Source organism: Trachymyrmex septentrionalis, unplaced genomic scaffold, assembly GCF_001594115.1.
Source record: "Trachymyrmex septentrionalis isolate Tsep2-gDNA-1 unplaced genomic scaffold, Tsep1.0 scaffold13, whole genome shotgun sequence".
Taxonomy (NCBI): domain Eukaryota; kingdom Metazoa; phylum Arthropoda; class Insecta; order Hymenoptera; family Formicidae; genus Trachymyrmex; species Trachymyrmex septentrionalis.
In genome coordinates, this window is record NW_017304438.1 from 760,121 (window position 1) to 783,858 (window position 23,738).

General features: G+C 37.1%; 1 protein-coding gene across 11 annotated transcripts in view; it reads right to left on the reverse strand.

Annotated features, from left to right (window-relative positions):
* LOC108756856 (talin-1) overlaps positions 1-23,738 on the reverse strand; it is a 60,348-nt gene that overhangs the window by 19,450 nt on the left and 17,160 nt on the right. For 6 of the 11 annotated variants that reach the window (XM_018500966.1, XM_018500960.1, XM_018500962.1 and 3 more), the window contains one exon: positions 322-514. In XM_018500966.1, coding sequence (XP_018356468.1) covers positions 322-460 — 139 coding nt within the window. In that variant the 5' untranslated portion in view covers positions 461-514. Of the gene's footprint in view, positions 1-321; positions 515-10,278; positions 10,358-12,439; positions 12,445-14,682; positions 14,772-23,738 lie in introns of those variants that run through there. The other 5 variants (XM_018500967.1, XM_018500971.1, XM_018500964.1 and 2 more) reach the window with 4 other exon arrangements.

A 23,738-nucleotide genomic window follows, 5' to 3' on the forward strand; every position in this document is an offset into this window, starting at 1 on the left:
GCATTTTCGTTTATTTATTTTTATACTACTATCAAAAAACACCCTTGCAGACTTATCATATCTATGGACAGTTAAAGTTCTTTTTCAGCCTCAATTCGGGTCTTTAAATTATATTATAAAAAAGTTACAGCAATGTAAAAAATCGCATAGGGTACGTTGAACCCATAAATACCACACTAGGGTTAATGTGGTTGATCAAAAAATACTGCTCCATTTATTTTTGTAATATACTGATATATATTTGGAATATATTGAAATATATTGCAAAAAGTACTCGATAAATATAATTAGATGCAGCCGAATAAAATATCGAACGCTTACGTTGACCCATGTTGCTGGCCTCGGCAAGTTTTTCTCTGATAATACGACAGGCATCGTACACCGATGTACTGGGATCGAACTGCATCATCTTGGTGGCATTCTTTTCCGGTATGGAGATGCGCAAAGATAGTGTAGCCATCGCGATCGCCTGAGGTGATCTTCTGCGTGCACGGAAACCTCCAGAATCACTCGACTGAAAAAGATAGCCGCGCAAAATTAAATTACGTTAATCAAGATGAAAGAACGGCTCGTTCGCGATTATTAATTAATGTTTCGTTAATCCGCATCGGCGAGGGTATTTATTTCCCATCCAAGACGAAGAGAGTTACGCGATGGTAAACATCGTGGACATTAAGCATCTCGTCGATCACACGCGTGAAATTATATGAAGTATCTCGCAAAATTATCAGATAATCCCGGTATTATGTAGATGGTAATTTAAAGGATTATGCGGGAGCACGCAGTTTCCGCTTCCTACAGCAAAATTGCACGCAACAAGTTGCAAGAATCGGTTATTATGTCCCCTACCGCGTTACAATCAAATGACAGAATGCTATCGTTAATGTAATCATGTAACGTCATTAAATTTAGTTATATTATTTGTACCCAGTCGGGAGAATTATAAAATTATTTGTGCTAACGACATCAAGAAAGATAATCGTGCCGCGGCCGCCACGTTAGCTTGTACAAAAGCGAATTACGATTCAGTTAAGGCTTTGTAAGGTTCTTTACCTGGTAGGTATTTTCTATCGTGATACGTTGTCTGGAAGAAAGCCGGTACGTCGCGTGAATATGCGGTTAAAGCGAGGGTTAAAGCGGACTACGGTGACTAAGGATTAAAAGTGATCCATAGCTAGACTGAAGAAGGAAGCCATCGTAAGACATCTTTCTATACTTATGTATATCGATCTCTGATGCATATATTATACAAAAAATTGTATGTAAAATTACAGCGATTATAGTAGTAATTTTGGGACCCTCTCTATCAAGGGTGTATATTTGCACGTAAAGTCACAATTTATAAATAAAATTATTCTTCCTTATAGTAATTAAAAATTTTTACATACTTTTTGTAGTGTAGCAAATACATAAGTATATATTTTTACTACATTTTGGTGGCACAAAATTTTTCATAGGGGTTGCAATATCATTCCACAAGATTGGAAACACGAAGAATGAAGAAAGACAATTTGCAAAGGTAAATTTACAACGTGGATTTTACAAAAATATTTATGTACCAATTTGAAAACGAATTATGTGTGAATTTTCTTAAGCTACGTTATTGATTAACATAAACAAATATAAAGATGCAAATATGATATATTACTATTACGTTAAATAATATTACAAAAATTTGTATAAAATTTAGACACATATGAAATATATTATTGTAATTTTTTCTTCATCCGTCTATATTTATATAATTAGAGATAAAAAGCGCACAACTTATATATTTCTATGAACTGTATAATTTTTACACATATTGTTATTATGTAATACATATTGTTCATATTTACGTACTTTTTATCGTACAGTAAATATATAAGTATGTGCGCGCGCTATATTTTGATCGCACAAAATTTTCTGCGAGGGTTGCAACATCGTTTCCACGAGTGTGGAAACACGAAGAACGTATTAGAGAAAGAAAAATACGTTCTTCCGTTATTAAATTCGAAATAACTAGATCGAATCCGATAGCTACAAAAAGGCAATATACTTGACAAACGATCAGTAATTAAATACGTGATACATAGCTCGCGGTGATTCAGAAACATGTAAAATACTTCGAGATGATGTTAAGATATAATTTAAGTGAGCGACTTCTCAGAAGAAAAGATAAATGAAAACGTACCGAGCGTTTAACTACGTTTGATCGCCTTAATAAAGATTATCCCGGGGAAGATATCTCGCCGAGAATAATTGCAAAAAGAGAGCAAGGTGGAATAATATTCTGCGATATGAATAGATTAAATCATGACATTTTTTTTGAATTCAAATGGAGTGTCATTATCTCCGCTCCGGAGGGATATAAGACACATCGGGGGTAGAAGAGACGATTTGAGTGCAACATCGGGTCCGATCTCTTCATTGAAAATTACTATCTTCTCGTTAATTTGCGATGTGCAAATCGCGCATTCTTCCGCGACAATAAGCGGCAATCGTTAAACGTCTCGTGGATAAACATCCAATTTCGTTGTATTCAATCCCAAGTCGATCACAGCTGTGGGTTCATTCACGAGGATTCTTTCCACGTGTCTTTCATGGGGAAAGGTGTAAGATGGAGAGAGAAGGAAAATGGGACCCAGAAGGAATAGGGATGCCGTATAAATTCGTCACAGGTATATACACCCTACGCCAATGTGGATTTCCACCCTTAAAGGTTGCCAGGCAACGCCGGGCTCTGACTGTGTCAAACTCCGAGCGCAACCCCCTCCCCCTTTCCCTCCCCCTCCCCGTTACACCCTCGGCTATCCTTTCTTATATGAGCTTTCGATCTCGTCTCCGTTTCATCCACCTTCCCTTCCACTCCTCCCATCCATTCGCTTTTCTCTCGCTGACAATTTTCACTCAATTAACGTATGGTTTTGATTTCATCGGCTATATCACATTTCTGACTTGTACGAGGAACCGGATGATTACCAAAAGCGAATGTGTCGATCGCAATGAAGCGTGTCAAAGTTACGAAAAATATGTGCCCGATCATGAAACATTTTATCTGTGAATTTTATTGACGACAATTTAACAAATTTTTATTAATCTTTTTGTTTTTTTTCAACAAATAACAAATATTTCTTGTGGGATTTTTTATATTGAAAAAAATATATGCTTTTCAAAACATTCTATTACACACATTCCAATTATTCTTGGAGAAACTCCAGGTTTTATGTAATAACGCAAATATTCTGTTCTTAACTAATTCATTTGCTTTCACAGATAAAGAATCATAATTTATATAAGATATAGTTCATTTAAAATAGTTACTTATGGAAGAGAGCAACGTATACTTGTTCACAACTGGATATATAATTTTCAGCTTCCACAATGGTATGTTTTAAACTCAACCCTTGACTTATATGAAAAGTCATAACTTAATAAAAGTCGTAACTTAATTGAAAATTGTTTTCTTATAACATATGCTCTATCTATTCAAACTTAACGCTAATACATGTTCTAATACATGTTCTACTCCTGACAGCATTATTTTTATTTACGTACGAATAATGTAAATGGAGATGGTTGCTTTTGCCTACACATCGATTGTCTATCGTTTGCCTACGTCACTTTTGCCGACAGTTCGTTTGCACACAAAAATTATTGCCTACAGTTCGATTGCCTACATGCAAAATTTTTATTTGTGCGCAAAAGTGCATGTAGGCAATCGAACTGTAGGCAAGCGAGATTCCCCCATGTAAACGTATCAAATATAATACATATAATGAGGCTCGAAAGAATCTATAAGTGAAAAATGTAAAAAAGCCCATCAGAGTCTACATCAGCTATTCGGATGCACAAAAATTCTTTATTTTTCGTGTGAATGTAACAAAACAAATAAAATATACGTTTCAACTCTTCAATTCGGGCCCTTATCAATATAAAATATAAATCAAAATTACATAATTAACGCACATTCCAAGTTCGTTCTTCTTTATCCAAATGCCAAATTAGCTATGTAATGAATAGCCCAATAATTATAAAAATTATTACATTATACAATAATAATACAAAACTTACATAAAGTAAAACCGAAGTTATATGCATTGCGTCTCTACGTTGAGATCGCTCATTGTCAGATTTGCTGTGTAGTCATTAAAAAAAAAAAACGAAACGAAAATTAGAGAATTATTAATTTGGCATTTGGATAAAGAAGAACGAATTAATTGTCGGGAATCATCAACTTGGCATGTGCGTTAATTATGTAATTTTGATTTATATTTTATATTGATAAGGATCCGAATTGAAGGGTTGAAATGTATATTTTATTCGTTTTGTTGCATTCACACAAAAAAGAATTTTTGTGTGTCCGAATAGCTGATGTAGGCTCTGATGGGCTTTTTTTACATTTTTCACTGGTAAATGTACCAATTACACCATTTACAAGACCTAAAGTAACATCGATATTTCTTCATTCCGTGTGCGCCTAGTTTAACAATTTCGCTAAGCCAGCTGTTCGAGAACTGTCTACATCATTCTTACTTAACATCCTCGAAACTTTTTTTTAAAATATGATACACAATCTGTTAATGTCTTGAGCAATGAGTTCTACTTCGTCCGAAGAAATTCGATTTAACATTGCAATGTTCAAAGTATCGCATAATGCATAAGTTAAAAGTAAACAAACTCCTTCCAGTCGCAATTTTTTCCAAATAATTACATAATTCTCGTATAATCGATCATCACAAATAGCCTCTGTAAATTGTATTTTTATCATATTTAAAACAGCTGTATCCGAATCTGTTGCAATTCTTAGTCGAATTCTCGATAATATATTTCGATAAGGGTTATCACTTTGTTGTCGCACATTAATTTGCAATTCATCATATTTAAATAAACATCGTAAATTTATGGACCCTGTTCCTCCAATACATTTTTCAATCTTTGTTGTTGACGCCGACAACGACGCCCCCGGCATATCCTTAACAATGTCAAATACAAAAATTGTATTGACACTGATAAGTGATTGCGGAAAATTGCTTCGTATATCTGATTAGATATGCATTTTGCTCATTCCCAAAGTACAATCCAATACCATTCCCTGTGAACACTACGAGCGGTATCGCCAGTTTTGCTTTACAAAAAAAATAAAAAAGCAGGACAAAGTGAATATCCCATTGGCGGAATACAGAGGGGAAAAAAATCGCGCAACAGGCAATCACTCGCAGAGCCGACGGCGTTTTACTGCGAAATTGAGAGCACCGTTGGCTACAAAGTTACTTCGTTCAATTCGCAATACGTCACCTTCCTACCCGCACGAACTCGATTCAGAGGGAATGACCTCATTACATACAACTGGATCATCAACTCCATGCATACCGCCACAGCGGGATGGAGCCACTTCTCGACAATGCCTGGCATTGATATTGATGCTGGAAATTGAATATTCTTACGAAAGGGACGGACGCGCAACATTCATCGTTGAAAGGCTGGCGATAAAGTGGCGAAACTCTTTGTTTCGCTGGCTCATGTTAAATTCAATTTTTTTTATTTACAAGTTTCGATTCAAGGAACAATTAAAGGCGTGAGAGTAAAGGCAGTTCAATTTTTATGAATTTACAATTGACAACTCGCGTGTAATAGTAAGAAACGTAAAACATTCGCGCGACAGGGTTGCATTCCGAAAAATAAAATAACAGTTGATTAAAATGAAATTGAAATATTTTATTAGACAAAGCCTCTCTACATCATCCGTACGGAAAATGAGAGACATTTTTGTTCACAATGACCTCGACAAAGAAAAGAAGCACACGACAAAAAGGAGTAGGAGTGAATTATTAAAAGCGGAAAAGACAATTTGTTTACGTAATACGATAAAACCGTTTCTTTATCCGGCGATCCTCCTCCCGAATATATACAGCCCTCGCGCGCGGTTCTTTCGACGTACTAAAACATAAATAGGACTTTCATCTCGATCGAGCTCCAATACCTCCCTTTGACGTACTAAAACAAATTCCCGGCCATTTTATTCTCCCTCATGCCGCTTAAATTCCCCACGGATCTGCCATTTTGATACGGCTGATTGCCTGAATACGAAGCGCACTGTGTTACACGACGAGAGCGAAGTATTTAACGGTGGAACACGAGAAAAGAAGAAATGAAGGAGAGAAGAAATGAAGGAGAGTCAATCGCGCGATTCGCGTTAATCAAACGCGTTTCTAAGTTTAGAAGTCGTGTATAATATTCACCGTGATGACACTTGACGCGGACTAATTGAGGGCGGCGATTATGTGGCCGCGCTCGGCAAAATCGGTTAATCCCGATACTAGTACTCGTATTCCTCACCCTAGAAATGGATCGTGCCGCGCATATACGTGCCAATCGACCGGCAGGCCTCCGTCGATTATCACGGAAACGACGAATCTATAGTGGAAACGTGTTAATCTGTCGCCGTCCGGGCTCCCGTCATTTATCATCGCGACACAGCGCGGCGCGATTGAATAGTTCGCGGACGTTATTTACCGCCCGCTAAAATCTCTCGCGATATAATATGCGAAAAAATTCCATCTCCACCCCCGATTCGCCGTGGTACGCTCGGAAATTTACCCGATTACAGTAAGCACCGACAGTAACGTAGCATCATGATTATAATTTCATATTTAATAATATAACTGTTACGTACGCATTATATTACATTTAAATTGAGTGTAAAATTACAATTTGATGCCATGTTTCTGTTGTCGTTGATGTTTACTGGGTAGATGGCGATTTCTATTTGCGGCGATGGACAAGCCAGTACCAGCGTATTTGTATAGAATTTATGCTATTTCTCATTCAACAATGTAACTGTTACGTACATTAAATTTATATTGTTGTTATATTGTGGAATCGTAACATCAATGTCATGTCATTGTTGGTGTTTCTCATTAGCAACAATGAACGCGCGGTATCACTGTACTTGAATTATATCAATAACAAAAGATTCCAAAAAATCAGGGCGAATATTAAATTGTATCATGTATAAGATACTTACGTTATTTCACAATTAACAATGTAACTGTTATGTATATATGTAATATATGTTATATTACATTTATGTTACATTATATTTATGATGAAAATTGTAAATGTAATTTTTTATTAATAAATAATTTATCTCAATAATTCAGTGACAATTGTTCTAATACGTCGGATATGAAGTTATAACATTACGTTACTGTTAGTTGGTACCTATATTTACTAGATGATTCCCATTAACGGCGATGGATGCGTCAGATTTATCGATATAACAATTTGGACATCCTGTATGGACTCTCGATCTAATCTTCATGCAAATCTTCGTACAACAATCTCTCTGACCTGTTCTCGCATCGGTTTAAATTAACTGTGCCTTAACTGATTCTTCGCTATTTTCCAGGCAGAATTGCGGAAAGAGAGTTTCATTTAAACTTCACTTAAGTTTCGACCGTGCGACTCTCCGCATTACAACTCGGACTCGCCGATGTTACGGCATATCTGTTTCACCGGTGCTTTTTGATAGCAACGCGTCCATGCGAACGTTTAACAAAGCCACGTGCACCACACAAGCTTTATGCATATATTCCATGCAAATTGCATTTCCTATGCAACGGAATATACTTTGCAAGATTAATACCGATAACATAATTCCCCGCGACGTCTTATCAATACTACATTATTGCTTTCATTGACAACTATCTTCATAATTTTTGTTCATAATTGTTGAAACAGAGTTTCCCAAGTTGGCTCGAGCAATTGCCCACCAACATGATGACTTATGCAAAAGTTACGCAAAGTCGAAAATTAATAATTGATAAGCGATTTAATCGTTGCTCGATGTAATCGTTGGCTAATTAAATTACTAATTATGATGGCAATGTACTCATCAAATAATCATAATCTATTAATTAAAAAGCAATTATGCTTTTATAATTGATTTAATAATTTAACGTATCACTTTAATAAAGACAATATATAATATCTCATTCGATAATTATCAATTAATTGCAGATTGCAAATGTAATTTTTTATCAATAAATAATTTATCTCAATAACTCAATGACAATTGTTCTATTCAGTGACAATTGTTCTAATCATGATTGATTTATTAATTCTCAATAAATCTATGTTAATTTAATTCTCTATCTAATTTACGTTACAAATACGAATGTTAGAAAATATTAATTTTGTTGTTAAAATTATTAACCATTCCAGAACTGACATCTGTAATAGTTATTGACGCTGGTAGATCTATTTGTTAATTAAAAAGCACTAATTAATTGCGAAACTCATACAAAAAATAAATACTACAAGTGAGTATATTGTAATACGAATAATACAAATTTACAGACGTAATATAAATTTAATTAAATACTAAGTATAAGTATATTCAAGCCTATAACGGTCAAAGCTAGATCTTTTCAATGCCCAAATAATTCACTGTGAATTATACTTAATAAATTTAATTAATCATTTGACATTTTTTACAAAAAAAAAAAACTTAATTAATTGAGTGCAGAGTCCAATAGATTACAATTGACTCCACCGTCAGCTCCGGAGGGTCAAATGTAAAATGCACTCGCGTAAAAATAACGAATCGCGCTCTAACATTTGTCGTAAGCCGGTGAGTAATCGCGAATGACATCATAAAAGATGCGTGCAATTTACTAAATGAAATTTGTTTAAGTAGAAGCTATATCGGCGTGTACATAACACTTATTGCCATTTACTTTGGCCACAGTGTACGTAGTTACCACGTTCCATTCTCGGAGCGAATTATAGCGCCATCGTCAGCTTTTTTAACTTCATCGCCGCGAGAAGGGTAGCACTGGTAGCAGTCGGCCGGTTCTCTCACCCTCCACCACCCCACGAACGCTTTGCCTAACTCTAGCTCTCTCTTTCTCCGTGTCATTGCCACTCTTTGCGGATGTCATCACATTTTTCCGCGCGTCACTACCCCAGTTTAACCGCGCGCAGGAACATATAAAACGCCCGCGTAACCCCTTATTATCCGGGTTATCCAAATAACTTATTAACTCCCACGATTATATCCAATAACTTACTGAGAAAATCGGTATCCCGCCGCTGTTAATATTCGCCGAGAAAATTTATTTTTTAGCTTTAGCTCCAGCTCTGCGAGAATAAAAATATTTTATGCCACGTCGTTTTTCGATTACTTATCTTTTATTGCCTCAATCTAAAATCAATCAAGTGCAGGTAGATATTTAAATGAAGGTTTCCGCCGCGTACGTTACGCGAATTTACTTTACGATGTTAATTTCGTAATATTGTGAGACGCTGTTACAATTACTCGGTAAAGTCTCTCTCTCTCTCTCTCTCTCTCTCTCTCTCTAACACTTTTAAAGGTGATGAAAAAAGAATTCTTTTTGTTCTCGTGACATTTTGCTTTCGTTATACCGCGTTAAATATATGCTATAGGAACACTTAGCACAATACAAAGCTACAAATATATCACACTACGTTGCAACATTACGAAATAAAGCACAAATACAACTCAACGACATTTGCAAACGGCGATCGATTGAATAAACGTTTATAAATAAACGTTCGACTGGCACGACAAAAGTTTTGATAAATTCACTCGTAAAAGTATGAAACGGTATATGCTGCTAACCTAATCTAAACGAAATGAATATTCCATCGAACCGAACAAATAAAGCCGTACAGCTCCTCGCAGTAGGTATAACGTTGCGTATCAAAGAATTTTGTGGGATGGAAAATTTTTTAATACGCAAGAGTTTGCACCTATTCTAAATCTAAACATTGTTCCATCTAAACGTCTTTGCCTACAAAACATTCGTTTCACAGCAACATTTAGCTCGCGCGAGAAATGATCGCGGCCTCATTTTCTGAGCTACGAATCTACGTGATTGTGGTACATACGTCAGAATGTCAAACTTTTATTTCAATTCGCACATAATCCAGACCACGTGAAGGTTTAAAATCAGGACATGGGACGTCTTTTCTTTTTTTACATATTTTTCGACAAATATAATTTTGGACTTTCTATTGTCTGAGTTTCCCAATTACAAGACCAAATGTGTTCTCCACTCGCTAAATTGTTAAGTGTTAATAGATTTTTTTACTTTCCATTATCATAAAGAATCACGTACGTGACAGTCTTACGAAACGAGGCGCACGACGTTTCTCGGATCGCTGAAGGCAGGCAAGTGCCACGTGGCACTAAAGACTAGCGATAACGATTGGACGTTCGGCTGATTATACGCGATGACTGACCGTAAAAAAAAAGTAGTGGATGATATTTACCTCCGGCGCGGTGGCGCATTTGTATTGGCTTGCTTTAGCGGAGCCTTTAGCACAGCAACTACATCTATATATCTAATTTTGGCTATTTTGGCTTGACTCCTATAATACCCAGGATCGTGGAATGTTGGGCGTCGGTTGACGCCGTTTCCGGTGCAAGCTTCTCGTGTAAAGATAATTTACTATCCCTACGAAGCTGCAGCACGGATTCAGCTCCATTCTTATTATATTTGCGCGCGATCCCGATCAATTTACGACGACGACGAACTTTGATAACCTCGTAAATCTCGCTGTTTACATCGATATTCCATTAAACGACCAATCGACGGCCCTCGATAAACGGGATTGCTCATAGATGCGACGAGTCTGCTTGATAAAATAGGCTTGATACATTGAATAACAACAAATACTTTTTCATGGAAAAAAAAAATAAAAAAGATAAAAAAATTTAATTCCACATTGGATTTAGAAAAGAATCTATACCGGACTTATATAATTTATATAAATTTTCAAATAATATAAAAAGGAAGAATCATATAGAAAGATAATCCGAGAAGCTAAATCCGCTTAGCGATGTACTAGTGATAACGGAAGAAAAAAAAAATCAGGAATCTTCTACTTGTAAAAGCAAATCGCTACGATACACAAATCGAATGCCCAAAATCAGAATGAGAATTAATTGATTGTATATGAATTAAACTCCGTTATCTTCCTGCACTTGTCCCGATGGTTTGTCTTATCGCCGCACGACTCGCACGAGCCTCACACAGGCGTCACTGAATCGCTTCGATTGCGAGGATCGATGGCTTCGAGCGAATGCTGGAGTCTCGCGCGACATCCCTGATCGTGTATGTGTATGTGTGTGTGTGTGTGTGTTGTGTGTGTGCGTGTGTATAAGCTTGACGCTTCTCGCGAGCCACCCCCCTCGTGGAAACACCGTGAAACGCGACGTAACCAGGGCGAACCGGATTCGTCGATCCTGCGGATGAAATCTCGAGAGACGTGTGCGATGATGGGGTTGAATCGGGAACGGCGCGGACGCGTCACTTCGATCGTCGCGCCGGTCAGAAACTGAATGTGCCGCGCGCTACGCGAGCTAAGGCTCGAAATGTATAGCTGTGTGTGGGGTCGGTTCGGGGAGCCACCCCTTGCTCGCCCGCAAAGCTCTTTCTCTTTCTCACGAAGGGGACGCGAGACTTCGGAGCGGGGGAGGGAGTTGGGTGGAGAGGGGCATCGCACACGACGATTCTCTGGGATCCACATCGGGCATGTTCGGGGCTTCTGCGCACTAGTGCCCCAGTAACACACCCCCGTGCACCAAATGGAAAAATCTCGAGCGTCACGAGAACGCGAACAAATATCCCTCGGTTGTCTCGGATTCTTCGACGGAGCTCCTCGAAGAATTAGCTTCTTCTCGATCCTCTCGTTCGAGAATTGAAACTCCATTAACTGTGATTAATTCTAACTGAAGTGAAGTAAAAATATTCTTACATTTAAAGCCCCGGTGGTCGAGTTGTTGGCTAAGACACTCGGATCCCGGAAAGTCGAGAGGGTTCGAATCCTGGCTGAGGTAATATTTTTTTCGTAATAAGTTCTTTACAGTTTTTCTAATTTTATTTAGGGGGGATTATTAGCGTTCTCAGATTGATCGTGTTGAAAGTACGAAAAATGATCGGCGCGCAATCGTATCTGAAATAAATTGATTTAATAAAGAATATATAGTATGTTGTATTATTCGAAACATCTGACTTTGACACCATGCTGTAGTCAGTCTTAGATTTATTTTAATCTTTTTATTATCTACCTTTTTTTTTTTTATAAATATATCAAAGTATCGAACCAACGTTTTGTCTCATTTCTTACGGCGAATGATTCATACACGTTTCTTGTTTCTCGATTTTCTCCCAATTTTCAAGATTATCTAATCTGATTTTCTCCACGCGTGTTTTTTTTTTGTTTTCAATCATACTTTCTGAATTCCTTTATCCTACGCTTTCATTGATGAAGACTCGCAACGCTCGGGTAAATTTTTACTCGAATCGATCGCATTCGCACTCGATGCTGGTTCAAGAGATTGCGCGAGACTCGAAGCCAACGCTAACAGGGAACTAGCGTTATTGTCGAGCCACAAGGAATAGTCTATAGGGATTTCAAATAAACGTACGCTCGCGTGTGCGCTCCGGTTTGAGTCGTTTTAACGTCTGGACATCTTGTGACCGGCTTGTGACAGATGCGGAAATCATCGATTCTCCTTCTGACACACCGGTAAATAAAAGGATTAAAATAAGACGTGTCGCAGACCTTTATCGCGGCAGGTAAAACAAAAAGAGATAAAGGACTTGCATAGAAATCTGCATCCGTAATTTCCGCCGGATTTAAAAAGGACAGTGTTCGCTCCTCGGCAACACATTGTGAAACTTGTCCGATGGCAGATGAATTATTTCCAACGTTAATTCATGATACACTTTGCGAAGAGTTTCAATAAAAAAATCGGGAATTATTTAAATACTTTAATTAAAGAAATTATTTAAATATTTTCATGAGAAACTTCAAATGCCTCCAATTTTATTACAAATGTCAAGTGTTACAAACGAGCGTGTAGTGTTGCCACATAAAATTACATCTACTAGAGATTCGGTATAGACTTTTAGCGTACACGTCACCGATAAACCTGAACGGTTACCGTGTCTCTATTGGAAACTCTCTATTGGAAAATGATTAATAATACTCGAATGTGTAAACGAGAGATTGTACAGCTGAAAACTGTATTGTCAATAACGTAGTTCTATCGGCAAAACGTCAAACTCAGAATCTATATCGTATACTCGTATTACATTATGAACCTTTTATTCTTGTTTAAATAATTATTTAGGATATTTCCGTCTCTATTCTATTCACCAATTTGTGTGTGTGTGTGTGTGTGTGTGTGTGTGTGTGTCGGCGAAAATTTTACAAATCGCTTTGTGATTCTTTCAACAGTTTGTGAACGTTTTTCACTCAACCGAGTTTTTACGTACAACTCTATATACCAATTCGTATAAACAATTTTATGAAGAACTAATAGATATCGTTTAACGGAAGCTCTAGACAAGAATTGATCTTCGCGATATAAAATCTAACGTAGTCGTTTGTAGATTCCGGGGAGATTAAATCCATCTCCCGTTTTGTCATTTGAAACAATTTCACGGGATAGGTTTTAAAAGGCTACGAATCCGAATGTGTGTGAGTGAATACCTGGTTATTATTGCCGAAGTCTGCCGCTCCCTCGATACTGAACAATTTCGGGACCCCGGAAAGTCGACCCTCATATTATACTATCTGATTTCGAGATCGTAGGGGGGGTTGTTACCACGAATCGCTCTTAATAATTGAGTATACTATCTCGATCGTCCTACGGCAATCAATTTTATACCTCCTGTACCTCGTTAGCTCGTTTGTCTGTCGGATTTTGAATCTGGGCAGAAATTAGGATATGTGATGTTTAATTTCAGTACAGGTTTCATTGGTGAGAAAAAGTTCTACCAAAAAAAAGTCAATTGACATATTTTCATTTATTATACGCATACATTTATTATGTGCGTTACGTAATATAAATTTATCAACTGCGTTTTTTTTATGAAATGAGCATGTAACAATATTACGCACAAATCTAAGTCTATTCAACACGAATCAATAAGGAAGCAAAAGATAGAGAGAGTTTCGGATCAACAAGTCTTATTCCTAAAACTAATTTTTCTTTTATAACGAATACTTTCAGTCAGATTTCGTGATTAAAGCAAGAAGCATTGAAGAGTAGATCTGGTAGTCTATTTATGATAGAAGAATAGACATTTTTCGCCATCACTTCAGAGCACGTCACCAAAGGTGACCACGCAAGTCACATTGTTCACATCTTGCAATTTATTTAATTGAAGATGTGAGAATTTACAAAACTAGAGACACGTTAATGAGAATTTAGATTTTCTCTATTAACTTGTAGCCGCTTTAGGTTCGATATCTATATATATATATATATAGTAGTACGCAAAACGCAGTAAAACGTATTTCAGATTGTAATGAGCCACAGGCCGCAATACACAGGACGCAGAACATAGGACGCGAAAATCGAAGTTCAGCCAACTCTCTGCGTCTTACGTTCTGCGTCCTGTAGCCTATTATGATTCAAATACGTTGGGTCAGTTTTTCTAATCTTGCGACCTGCAACCCTCGTTCTGCATTCTGCAAGAGCAGGCTTTAGATCGAAGTGACAGCGAAGGTACATCGAAAGGTACATCGACGCGCGACGCGACAGCGAGAGAACGGAGCGATGATTATTCTACTTTGCTAACAATCACTAAAGCTACGACTCTCTTGCGAAGGTAGCCTAAACTCTCCTGCATCACACAATTAAATTACTTTCTTACTCACCGCATCGATGTCATCGTGGTGTTACTCGATCGCGCTCGAGAAAATCTCTTCTCGGACAGATTTGTCGCGCCGATGGTCGTTCAGCGCGAGTTACAAGCGAGACGCACAGAGGGAAAGCTGGATGTTTGTATACGAGGAGATTCTACGTAATCGGAAGTGAAGAAGCGATTCTCGTTGACTGCGCGCTGTTGGATCTTCGTCTTCGGGAACGCGATCGTCCGTTCGCCCCCCAGTCACAAACGGATGAATCAGGACTGGTGTACAAGGCACAAGGAAGGGACGGAATTGATTCTTGTTCAACCTCAATCGAAGGAAATAAAGGAAAAGGGGAAGAAGAACTTTCGAGGAGAATCCCGGACGGACTTGGATCTCGGTAAGGCAATCTCGTGGTTGGGATCGATAAATCGACTTGGAGGGAAAATAAACTCGAATGCCGACGGATCGATTTAGTCGTACAGTGACGAGAAATGGGATACGACAAACGGGAGAGTATCGAAAAATCGCGTAAAAAAGGGAGAGTCTCAAAGAGAGAACTTTATTGTCACGATCTGGACGGCGGTTTTAAGGCACGACAAAGTTCTGGAGCGCGACAGCCGATACTTTCCGGCGACGATCGCGAAGCCAGCGGAAGCGGAACGGCGTGAAATCTAATGTGTTTCTTTTTCGATCGGTTGTACGTTTCCTCTCCACGACCATGGACAGAGTGAGAAGGCAATCAGCAAACGAGGATAAATGTTGGGAAAAAAAGACAATCGCAAATAGAGAACCGTGAGAGTATTTTTCAAAAATTGCAAAAACACAAAACCGTGTGCGTGTTCGAAAAAGACTTGACGGTAGACAGCACACAGTCGGAAATAAGGGATTTTTTTTTTTTTTTTTTTCGTAAAAATCGTAACAGGCGATGGCTCTATAAGGGAGCTAAGAGTTGAAGCACAGTAAACGGAAGTTTATTTTACCTGAGAGACTGGCGAGAGACGTTAAACCCCGATTAATACTGCTTGCACGTCCGGAGGCCGGAACGATCGTGAGACACGTCTTTCACTGAGACGCGAAGTGGAACGGTCGCTCCCCGGATTAGATTCTATCTTCGCGGAACAACCGGACAAACAGGAACGAAGAATAAATAAATGAATGGAAGTAAGGGTAGCACGTGAGAGAGGTAGGAGATCGATTAAAATCAAACGTTTTTAAAGGAAGGCGGATTAAAGAGGAAGCTGGGAACGGGTTCTGCTCAAGTGCAGAAGTTCAGAGTCGTCGATTTCTAGCCGGTGATGCGAAGGGTCGAAGGGATGGGAGAAGAGAGCGAGGGTAGAGAGCAAGGGCAAGGATGTTACCCCGACGGCTGTCGCCAAAGAAGTGATAGGTCTGCGGCCTTGCGCGCGGTACCCGAACCGAGGGCGACGTAGGGAACCGGCGGGACACCCGGTTGAGGGGCGCAGACGCGAGGGTTTATCGGTGGACGAGGGCGGCGACGATTGGCGCCGACCGTCCGACGCTGCCCCGTTTTCTCGTACTCCGCCAATTCGCGAGGGGGTGAGTCGTCCGTTCGCCGGAGGCCCCCTACTACCCTCGCCGCGCGGGGAGATGACGCGCGCGGGGGTGCAGCGGCGTTGGTGCCCGACCCCTTCGAAATTTGAGCGTCGCATCGTGCTGGAGGACAGGCCTCGCTGCAAGGCCTTTTTCTCGCCCCCTTCGGACGAATGCGAAACAGTAGCGAGCGCTGTTTACGCCGTGGCTTCGCGCCATCGCGCGACATCATCCGGTGACAAATTTGGCATAGTAAATTGTAGTGATCGGGATGACACCGGTCGAATTTGAAGGGCGATCACGAGTTTGCAGTTGCAATTAAACTAATGATGTCGCCGCAAAGATCCTAACTTTGGTATACCTCGGTCGATCTTTTGCTATACAATTGAAGCGCGAATGTTTCAATTTACGCGCGTGCTCGCACTTGTATAAATACCAAGTAATTAATTCGAGTAGTTACTTTACACGGCATTTACTACACGAAAAAAAAAATGTATTTAGTGTTCATTGAAAAAAAAAAAAAAAAAAAAAAAAAATTCTGACGGACCAAAATTATATCGTACAGATCTGTAGGTATTTGGCTAAATTTGTAAATGTGTATATAATACTTAAAAAAAAACCGTCCTTTCCGTCTACTAATTATACTTTTTCAGCGAATTTGATTTTTAGTGCCACAGCAGATCTAAAAGTTTAAACCACAGAAATTTAATTTCGCAAAGGAAATTGGAACATTTAAGAGTCTTTTTACGACAGTTACTTTTCTTAGGAACAAAAGCGAAAGCTTTAGTACCACTTTGTTTTTTATAAATAGATACATTGTACATGCTGCATTTTTCTCATTCTCAAATTTTTCTTCTCTTACGTTCATCTCTCGAATAAGAAAATTCAACTTCAAAATCTCTAATGCAGAAAAGTGAATAAAACAAAAGTGTTACGTGGCACGCGAGTTATAACATGCTCTCCACCAAACCTCTCTGGTTTGATGTTTCTCAGATATAATGATTAGTAAGAAATTTAAATAGGTTTGCATACATATCGATGGGTGAATCAAATTTATTTATACGCCACTGCGCACGGCTTAAAGATAGCTATCGCTTAAATTACGAAAACGAATTATGCACTAAAAAGCTTCTGGGGGGATATAGACGCTCAGCATAAACAGCAATAACATCTCAGAGAGCGTGCGCGGTGAATGACAAAAAAATGATAATGCGAATCTAAAAAGAAAATTATCACATTAAGTCATGCAGCTTTTTCGAACGTGGCATTTGAATTACATATTTGTCGCATTCAGGATTAAAGAAACATCCCGACTGTGAACATAGAGATATTTTTGAACGTTGTAGATATTTTTATATTGGACGAACATATCGTGTAATTAAATTTTATTGTTAATTCGTCTGTATTTTTACTCGTACATGGAAAGAGAACAGAAAGTTTTGTTGAAAGATCTAAAAATTTAGCTAAATACAGACCTGAAAATAATTTTGTTGGACTATCGAAATAGATATAAGAAACTCAAGAGCTAGTTAGAATGTCAAAACTTTTTGCAGCATTGCTCATCATGCTTAAGCATCCTACATAATTATTTTGACAAAATTCTAACAAAGATTCTAACAAAATTATTTTCAAATCTGTACCTATAAATTATTAAATTTTAGATACTTCAGCAAAACCGTTCTTTCCATGTACATTTTTAACATCACAAAATCTTTACTTTGCGAGCTATCTGTATATAATATCTTAAATTTTCGACACTTGACTGTATTTATTATTGTTAAATTCAATGCAAAAACCATTCGATTTGCAAAAGTACAAAAACGTATTATTTTTTTATATGATCGATTTCATCACTTTACTGGACCTTTACGATTCTTGTAATTTTGCTTATCCCTCATTTCTCATTCTGTAGAAAAGTTCGCTTCAATTTCACATAACTATGCTTGATAATTTGTTTTATTATTTTATTATTAGTAAGATTTGTACGTGCTAAGAATGATAATGAGAATCAAAACGTTGATCTCTTTTTGATAAAAAAAAAATTTATACATACACGCACAACCATCTCGTATGAATTCTTATAAATATTTGATTATCTCCCAATTTATATATAGTTTCCAGGGGCTAAATCTATTCATATATTATTTTTATCACGTTGCATAAAGTTTAATAGGAATTTCACGTTAATCATGTCTAATCAGTGTTCCTTTGAATATCTTCTATACGATAATCAACAATGAAGGAAAGAGAGCTTCGATTACGCGCGGGATCCGATAATTTTCTTACTTAGATGTGGGCTTAGGTCGCCGGCTGTACAAAGATTCGAAATAGACCCGCCCTTATCGGCCGCGGGACAGGGAGGGTAGATACGGGGAGAAGCGAAGGGATGATAATGCGAGTCTGCAGGCGGGAGGTCTTCTGCGAGAGAGGATGGGGGAGTGTCACTCAGGAGCACGACGTGTAAGGGAATGGTCACCGTCCCGGGGGGTGAATTGAGATGTACAGGCAATTTATGCAGCGAGCGGCACTCCCGCCTGGAAGCTGGCGGAGCGGCTGCTTGACCATAAACCGCTTGCAAAACATCGCCGAGCTTTCTCCTCAAACGACAAAAGAAACAAAAAAAAAAAAAAAAAGGAATTATGAAAAATCGAACACGGGCAACCAAATTTTCCCGCACGCGACCTATGGAATGTTATCGTCGTCGGCGCCGTGGCAGGTTACTCTGCTCTCAATTTTATGGCTTGATTAAGATGTTCATTACATTGATCTCAATTACGACTCATATACGCGTATATGATACGTAAGAAACGCGATTATATAATAAACGCGTCAAATAATATGAAAGTACGATATTATTATTCAACGAAAAATAAACATAATATAATTATTCGATGAATTGAACTGGATAAAATTTTGTTAACGCAGCCTCTCACGATATAATTACTAGAGTTTTTAAATAATATAAAATATGGCCTTGCCCACACATAAGTATAAATTTATTGCATTTTCTTGAGCAATAAAAGGCGGCAGTAAAAGCTAAAGGACTAACAAAATATTCAAATTGTTATAAAAATAAATATTATTTTTCAATAAAACTGTTTTTAAATTTATTTCTGATTAAATATAAACGGTTTGCGTCAATTTGTAGAGCTGCTTTATATAATATTTATGATTGTAATATCAAGTCATTTTTTAATCATTTTTCAGTACATATAAATACGTTGATACGAATGTGTTATCACGTTAGTTCGACGCGTTGTCAGATACTAAAACAGTTGTTATGCTACGGATAAGTACATAAGTAAGTATAATAATACATATAATTCAATACCAAAAAAATTATTAAGTATAAAAGCAAGCACTATTTACACAAAAGTGACAAATTTTGCTGAAGTATTGTATATCAAAATATAGCTAGATACGGATCTGAAAATAGTTGCTGGACATTCAAATCGGTTGTTAAAATGTCAAAACTTTTTGAGGCATTTCTTATTATGCTTGAGTTTCCTACATAATTATTTTGATGGTCTAAAATTATTTTCAGATCTATATCTATCGAAATTTTTAGATACTTCAGCAAAATCATTCTTTTTGTATAGCTGTAACAGGAAAAAACATATTCGTATCACAATAGATTGAAAAATAGGAAGCAGGTCGCCTCTTATCTCGAAACAGAGATATTGACGTGCCTGTACGATAAAGTTATTAATAAAAATTTATTTGCTCTAAAGAAAAAAGAGTCGTATCAGCAATTAGAAATCTGAGGACAAATAGCATCTCAATTATGTACCTATCATCAAGTTGTAATAAGAACAATAAATAAAATTATATAAACTAAGAAAATATAGTAATATTAACCATTTACTACAAATGATTAATATTACTATATTTTCTTAGTTGATTTAATTAATTTATTCTTATAAAAACTTAATAATATGTATAATTGTAACACTATTTATTCTAAAATTTCTATATGTATATATAATTATTCCAGAAATTTTTAAGTTACTAAATTTTTATATATTGTAGAACTAAAAACTGTACTGTCGAGATGCATCTCTCGTTTACTTTCGTCTTCGTTCTTCGAACCCAATGCATTGAAGGAACCATTTTATTAATTGAAATATCAGAAAATCTCAGAATGTTGCGCCTTTTATTATCTATAAAAGTTGAATAACTTTCTTCTTACAATTAGGAGAAATTGAACTCCGCTGAATCTTGCTTCCTCTAGTGAAAGTGCCGCGGGCACTTCCATACTGTTTGCGGGTAAGCAATTTTAGTGAAGAGATTTTGAATATATTTTTAAAAAATAATATTAACAATGGTTAATTAATTATTACACATTATGTTTTATTTCAAAAAAATATTTGTCTAAACTAGGAAAATGTATAATATATTGCATTATATATCTTTATAGATACGACATATGTATAAAGTCTAGTCCTTGTATTCACATCTGACTTTTATCGATAAATGCGCATTTATTTAAATGTGAGTATAGATTATGCAAGTAATGTTATGTAGCTGAATCACTATTTCTCTGTCAATTAACTTTTTAAATTCTTTAAAGTAGAATCTAATTTTAAAGAGTGACAATTGAGCCAGTGTTGAAAAACAGTGGATCAATTGTCAATTTTTAATAGTGAGATTTTACTCTTTAGAATTTGATTTTACTTTAATAATTTTAGAGAGAATAGTTTATAAGTATTATTGCCGGGATTACATTTTTATAGTATTCGGTACTATTTTAATATTTATTACTTAGTAAAGCTAACTGTAGATACTCGAATTTCAAAGTTATCAATGTGCCAGAACTTATTTCGTTTTCTCGTGCTAAGCCGACCGGCAGAACGTCCTGCACGTATAATAACGTGTCTCCTTGTTTCGCAATTGCAATCGGAAATGATGGAAAGCATGCAAGTTTCTACATGGTGGGGGGGGGGGGGGATAGAAAACAGAGAATGGAACGAATTCTCGTCCAGGATGAATTAAGGATCTACCCCTAAGTATGCCTCTGCTTTTCTTTCGCCATTTCGCGCTCAATCCTGTTTTCCTCCTCTTTCCATCTCTCTTTCTACGGCCATCAGCCCTTATCGCGGTAGCGTCAATCACTCTCTCCATACATGGTGAAACTTATCGTTCGATTAATCGGCCTGACAATGCGCCTGTCGATTCGAGTTACCCCCGGATTCGCACGCGTGCGGTCAGTCCCCGAAAATGCAGCGCTCGTCCGACAACGATTTACGGCCGGAAAAGTTTTATAGTTCCCAATTATACGAAGGATCCTCTCACGTGAAATTGTTAGCGAGTGAAAGCGTAAACTATTAGAGCTTTATATTGCTTAAAATACGGAATATTCGAAGGAATCTCTGCTATCGAATATAAATAGCATATATATTTCATAATTACTGGCCGACAAAAAAATTTTGGTCAAGTAACGCTAATCAGAATAGATGCTTTTTACAGTTTTTTCACGCGCTGCAGAATGCAGATCCGTAAATACAAATGTTCTATCGCGTTACATTTTTTGAGAAAAATGGAATTAAAATCTATCAAAAATACGTTCTTTACATCTTTGAAATTTACCCGATATGCTATAGAGACTTTGAAAGGTATGATAGCTCAAATTCAAGTTTGAATAGTGTACTTTAAAATAAAAATATTAAATCTTTCATTATAAGCACTATTATGGAACTTTTAGCGCGCTTTGTTTTAGGAGTAACCGTCATATAATTGTATTTAGGCTCACAGCAAACCGTTGCACATAAAAAGCTTTTCATTTGACAAAACATAAATCGACACAAATTTTCGTTTTATCTCTGTTACTCACTAAATGTTAAGAAAAATAGAATAACGCTTGTGTTGACTTGTACTACCAAATGGGAAGCACCAAAAAAAAAGTCAATGTGGGAGCACACACAATAAAAAAGCACGTAAGATTTAAATGAAATCTTATGACGTTAAATCCACACCCATATTTTTTACAGTGTTTTAATCGAAGGAAGAATTATTAAAGTTTAAATAAACGAAACAAATATACCGTACTCTGCTATAATATTCATTATTTCATCCGCTTACATTATCTCGTAGATATATGTATATACAATACAAGAAGACTGTATCGTTTATAAAAATTCTCAGTGGATCTCTCTCTGAAAGTTTACGATTTATCACGTATATCCCTTTTTTGTATAATAAAATGGAGAATGAAACACTATCTGAAAATGCATCTACGAAAATGGTTACGCTATTCGTATGGAGAAAAGTATAAAATGGCTGCAATAGTAAAAGTTACGATCAAAAGTGGCAACGAATGTCATATGTTCAACTTGTCATATAAATCTACATGCAAGTAGAACAAGTGTTGTCGGACTCGGTGTTTGTTTGCAGTTTCGATGTGTAGGCAGCTGTAAGTTCGGCGCCAAAATGTCTGGACCATAACGTTTCCATTGTATGGGCTATCGACGTTCGTACTATCCCAAATGTACACTGAGAGAAAAGTGTTTGGTAATTTGTGACTATAATTGCACGGTATAGTTATGGTTAGAAGCAATTTATAGTTATTTACTCCTATAATGTTAGTAATAATAATTATACTTATAATCAAAAAATATAGTCGGCACCGAAAATGGTTATAAATTATAGTTAAATTATAATAATTATTTTTTTCGCTCAGCGTACATATCGCATAGAAAATTTAAATATTCCAAATCTCGTGAACAAAAAAAAAACACTCCTCGATCGTGTAATAAAATTTTCATCTAGATGGATAATCGCGACACTCCGAAATTTAGACGAGATTTTTTTTTTTTCGAATTTCATTTGATACGTGTATTCTGCAAAAGAATTGCGTTAGTGGAAATCTCCGAACTTCAGGTTGGAAAGTCGGGAAAATAGGGAGAAAAGCAATTTCATCAAGGTCTGCGGAAGATTTTAATTTTGGATGATAGTAAGATGAGAAGGACCGTTCGTATCTTGCTTTAAACCTGCTATCGTGCTTAGGGCATTACATCGCGGAATTATCGAAGACGATCCGAACGAGACGGGTTCAGCAATAAACGACGGTTGATCCCTTCGAGCGTAGCTACAAACACAACAACCGCCGATTCGAGTTTGGACCAATGTGGACAGATGTGCAGATTGCATAAACCGCAGAATGGAGATTAAAGATAATGCGGGGAGATACGAGCGAATTGGTCAACGGAGACTATCGACCTTTTAACGCCATTTGCGACGGGCCATTTACCCATATTCTTATTAGCGAGCGACCGCAGCGACGTCCTCGGCAACATTATATGAAAAAGTATCTTCTCATCTTCCATGAGCTCTGAAAACACTCGGGATTTCGCTGAAGCATACAAAGGAAAACGAAATTGTATACGGAAAGAACGGTTTTGCCTGAAGTATCTAAAAATTCTAGATACAGCTAGATACAAAAAGTAATTATATTGGACATTCAATTAGCTGTTTGCTAGAATGTTAAAATTTTTTCCAGCATCATGCTCGAGCATCCCACATAACTACAATAC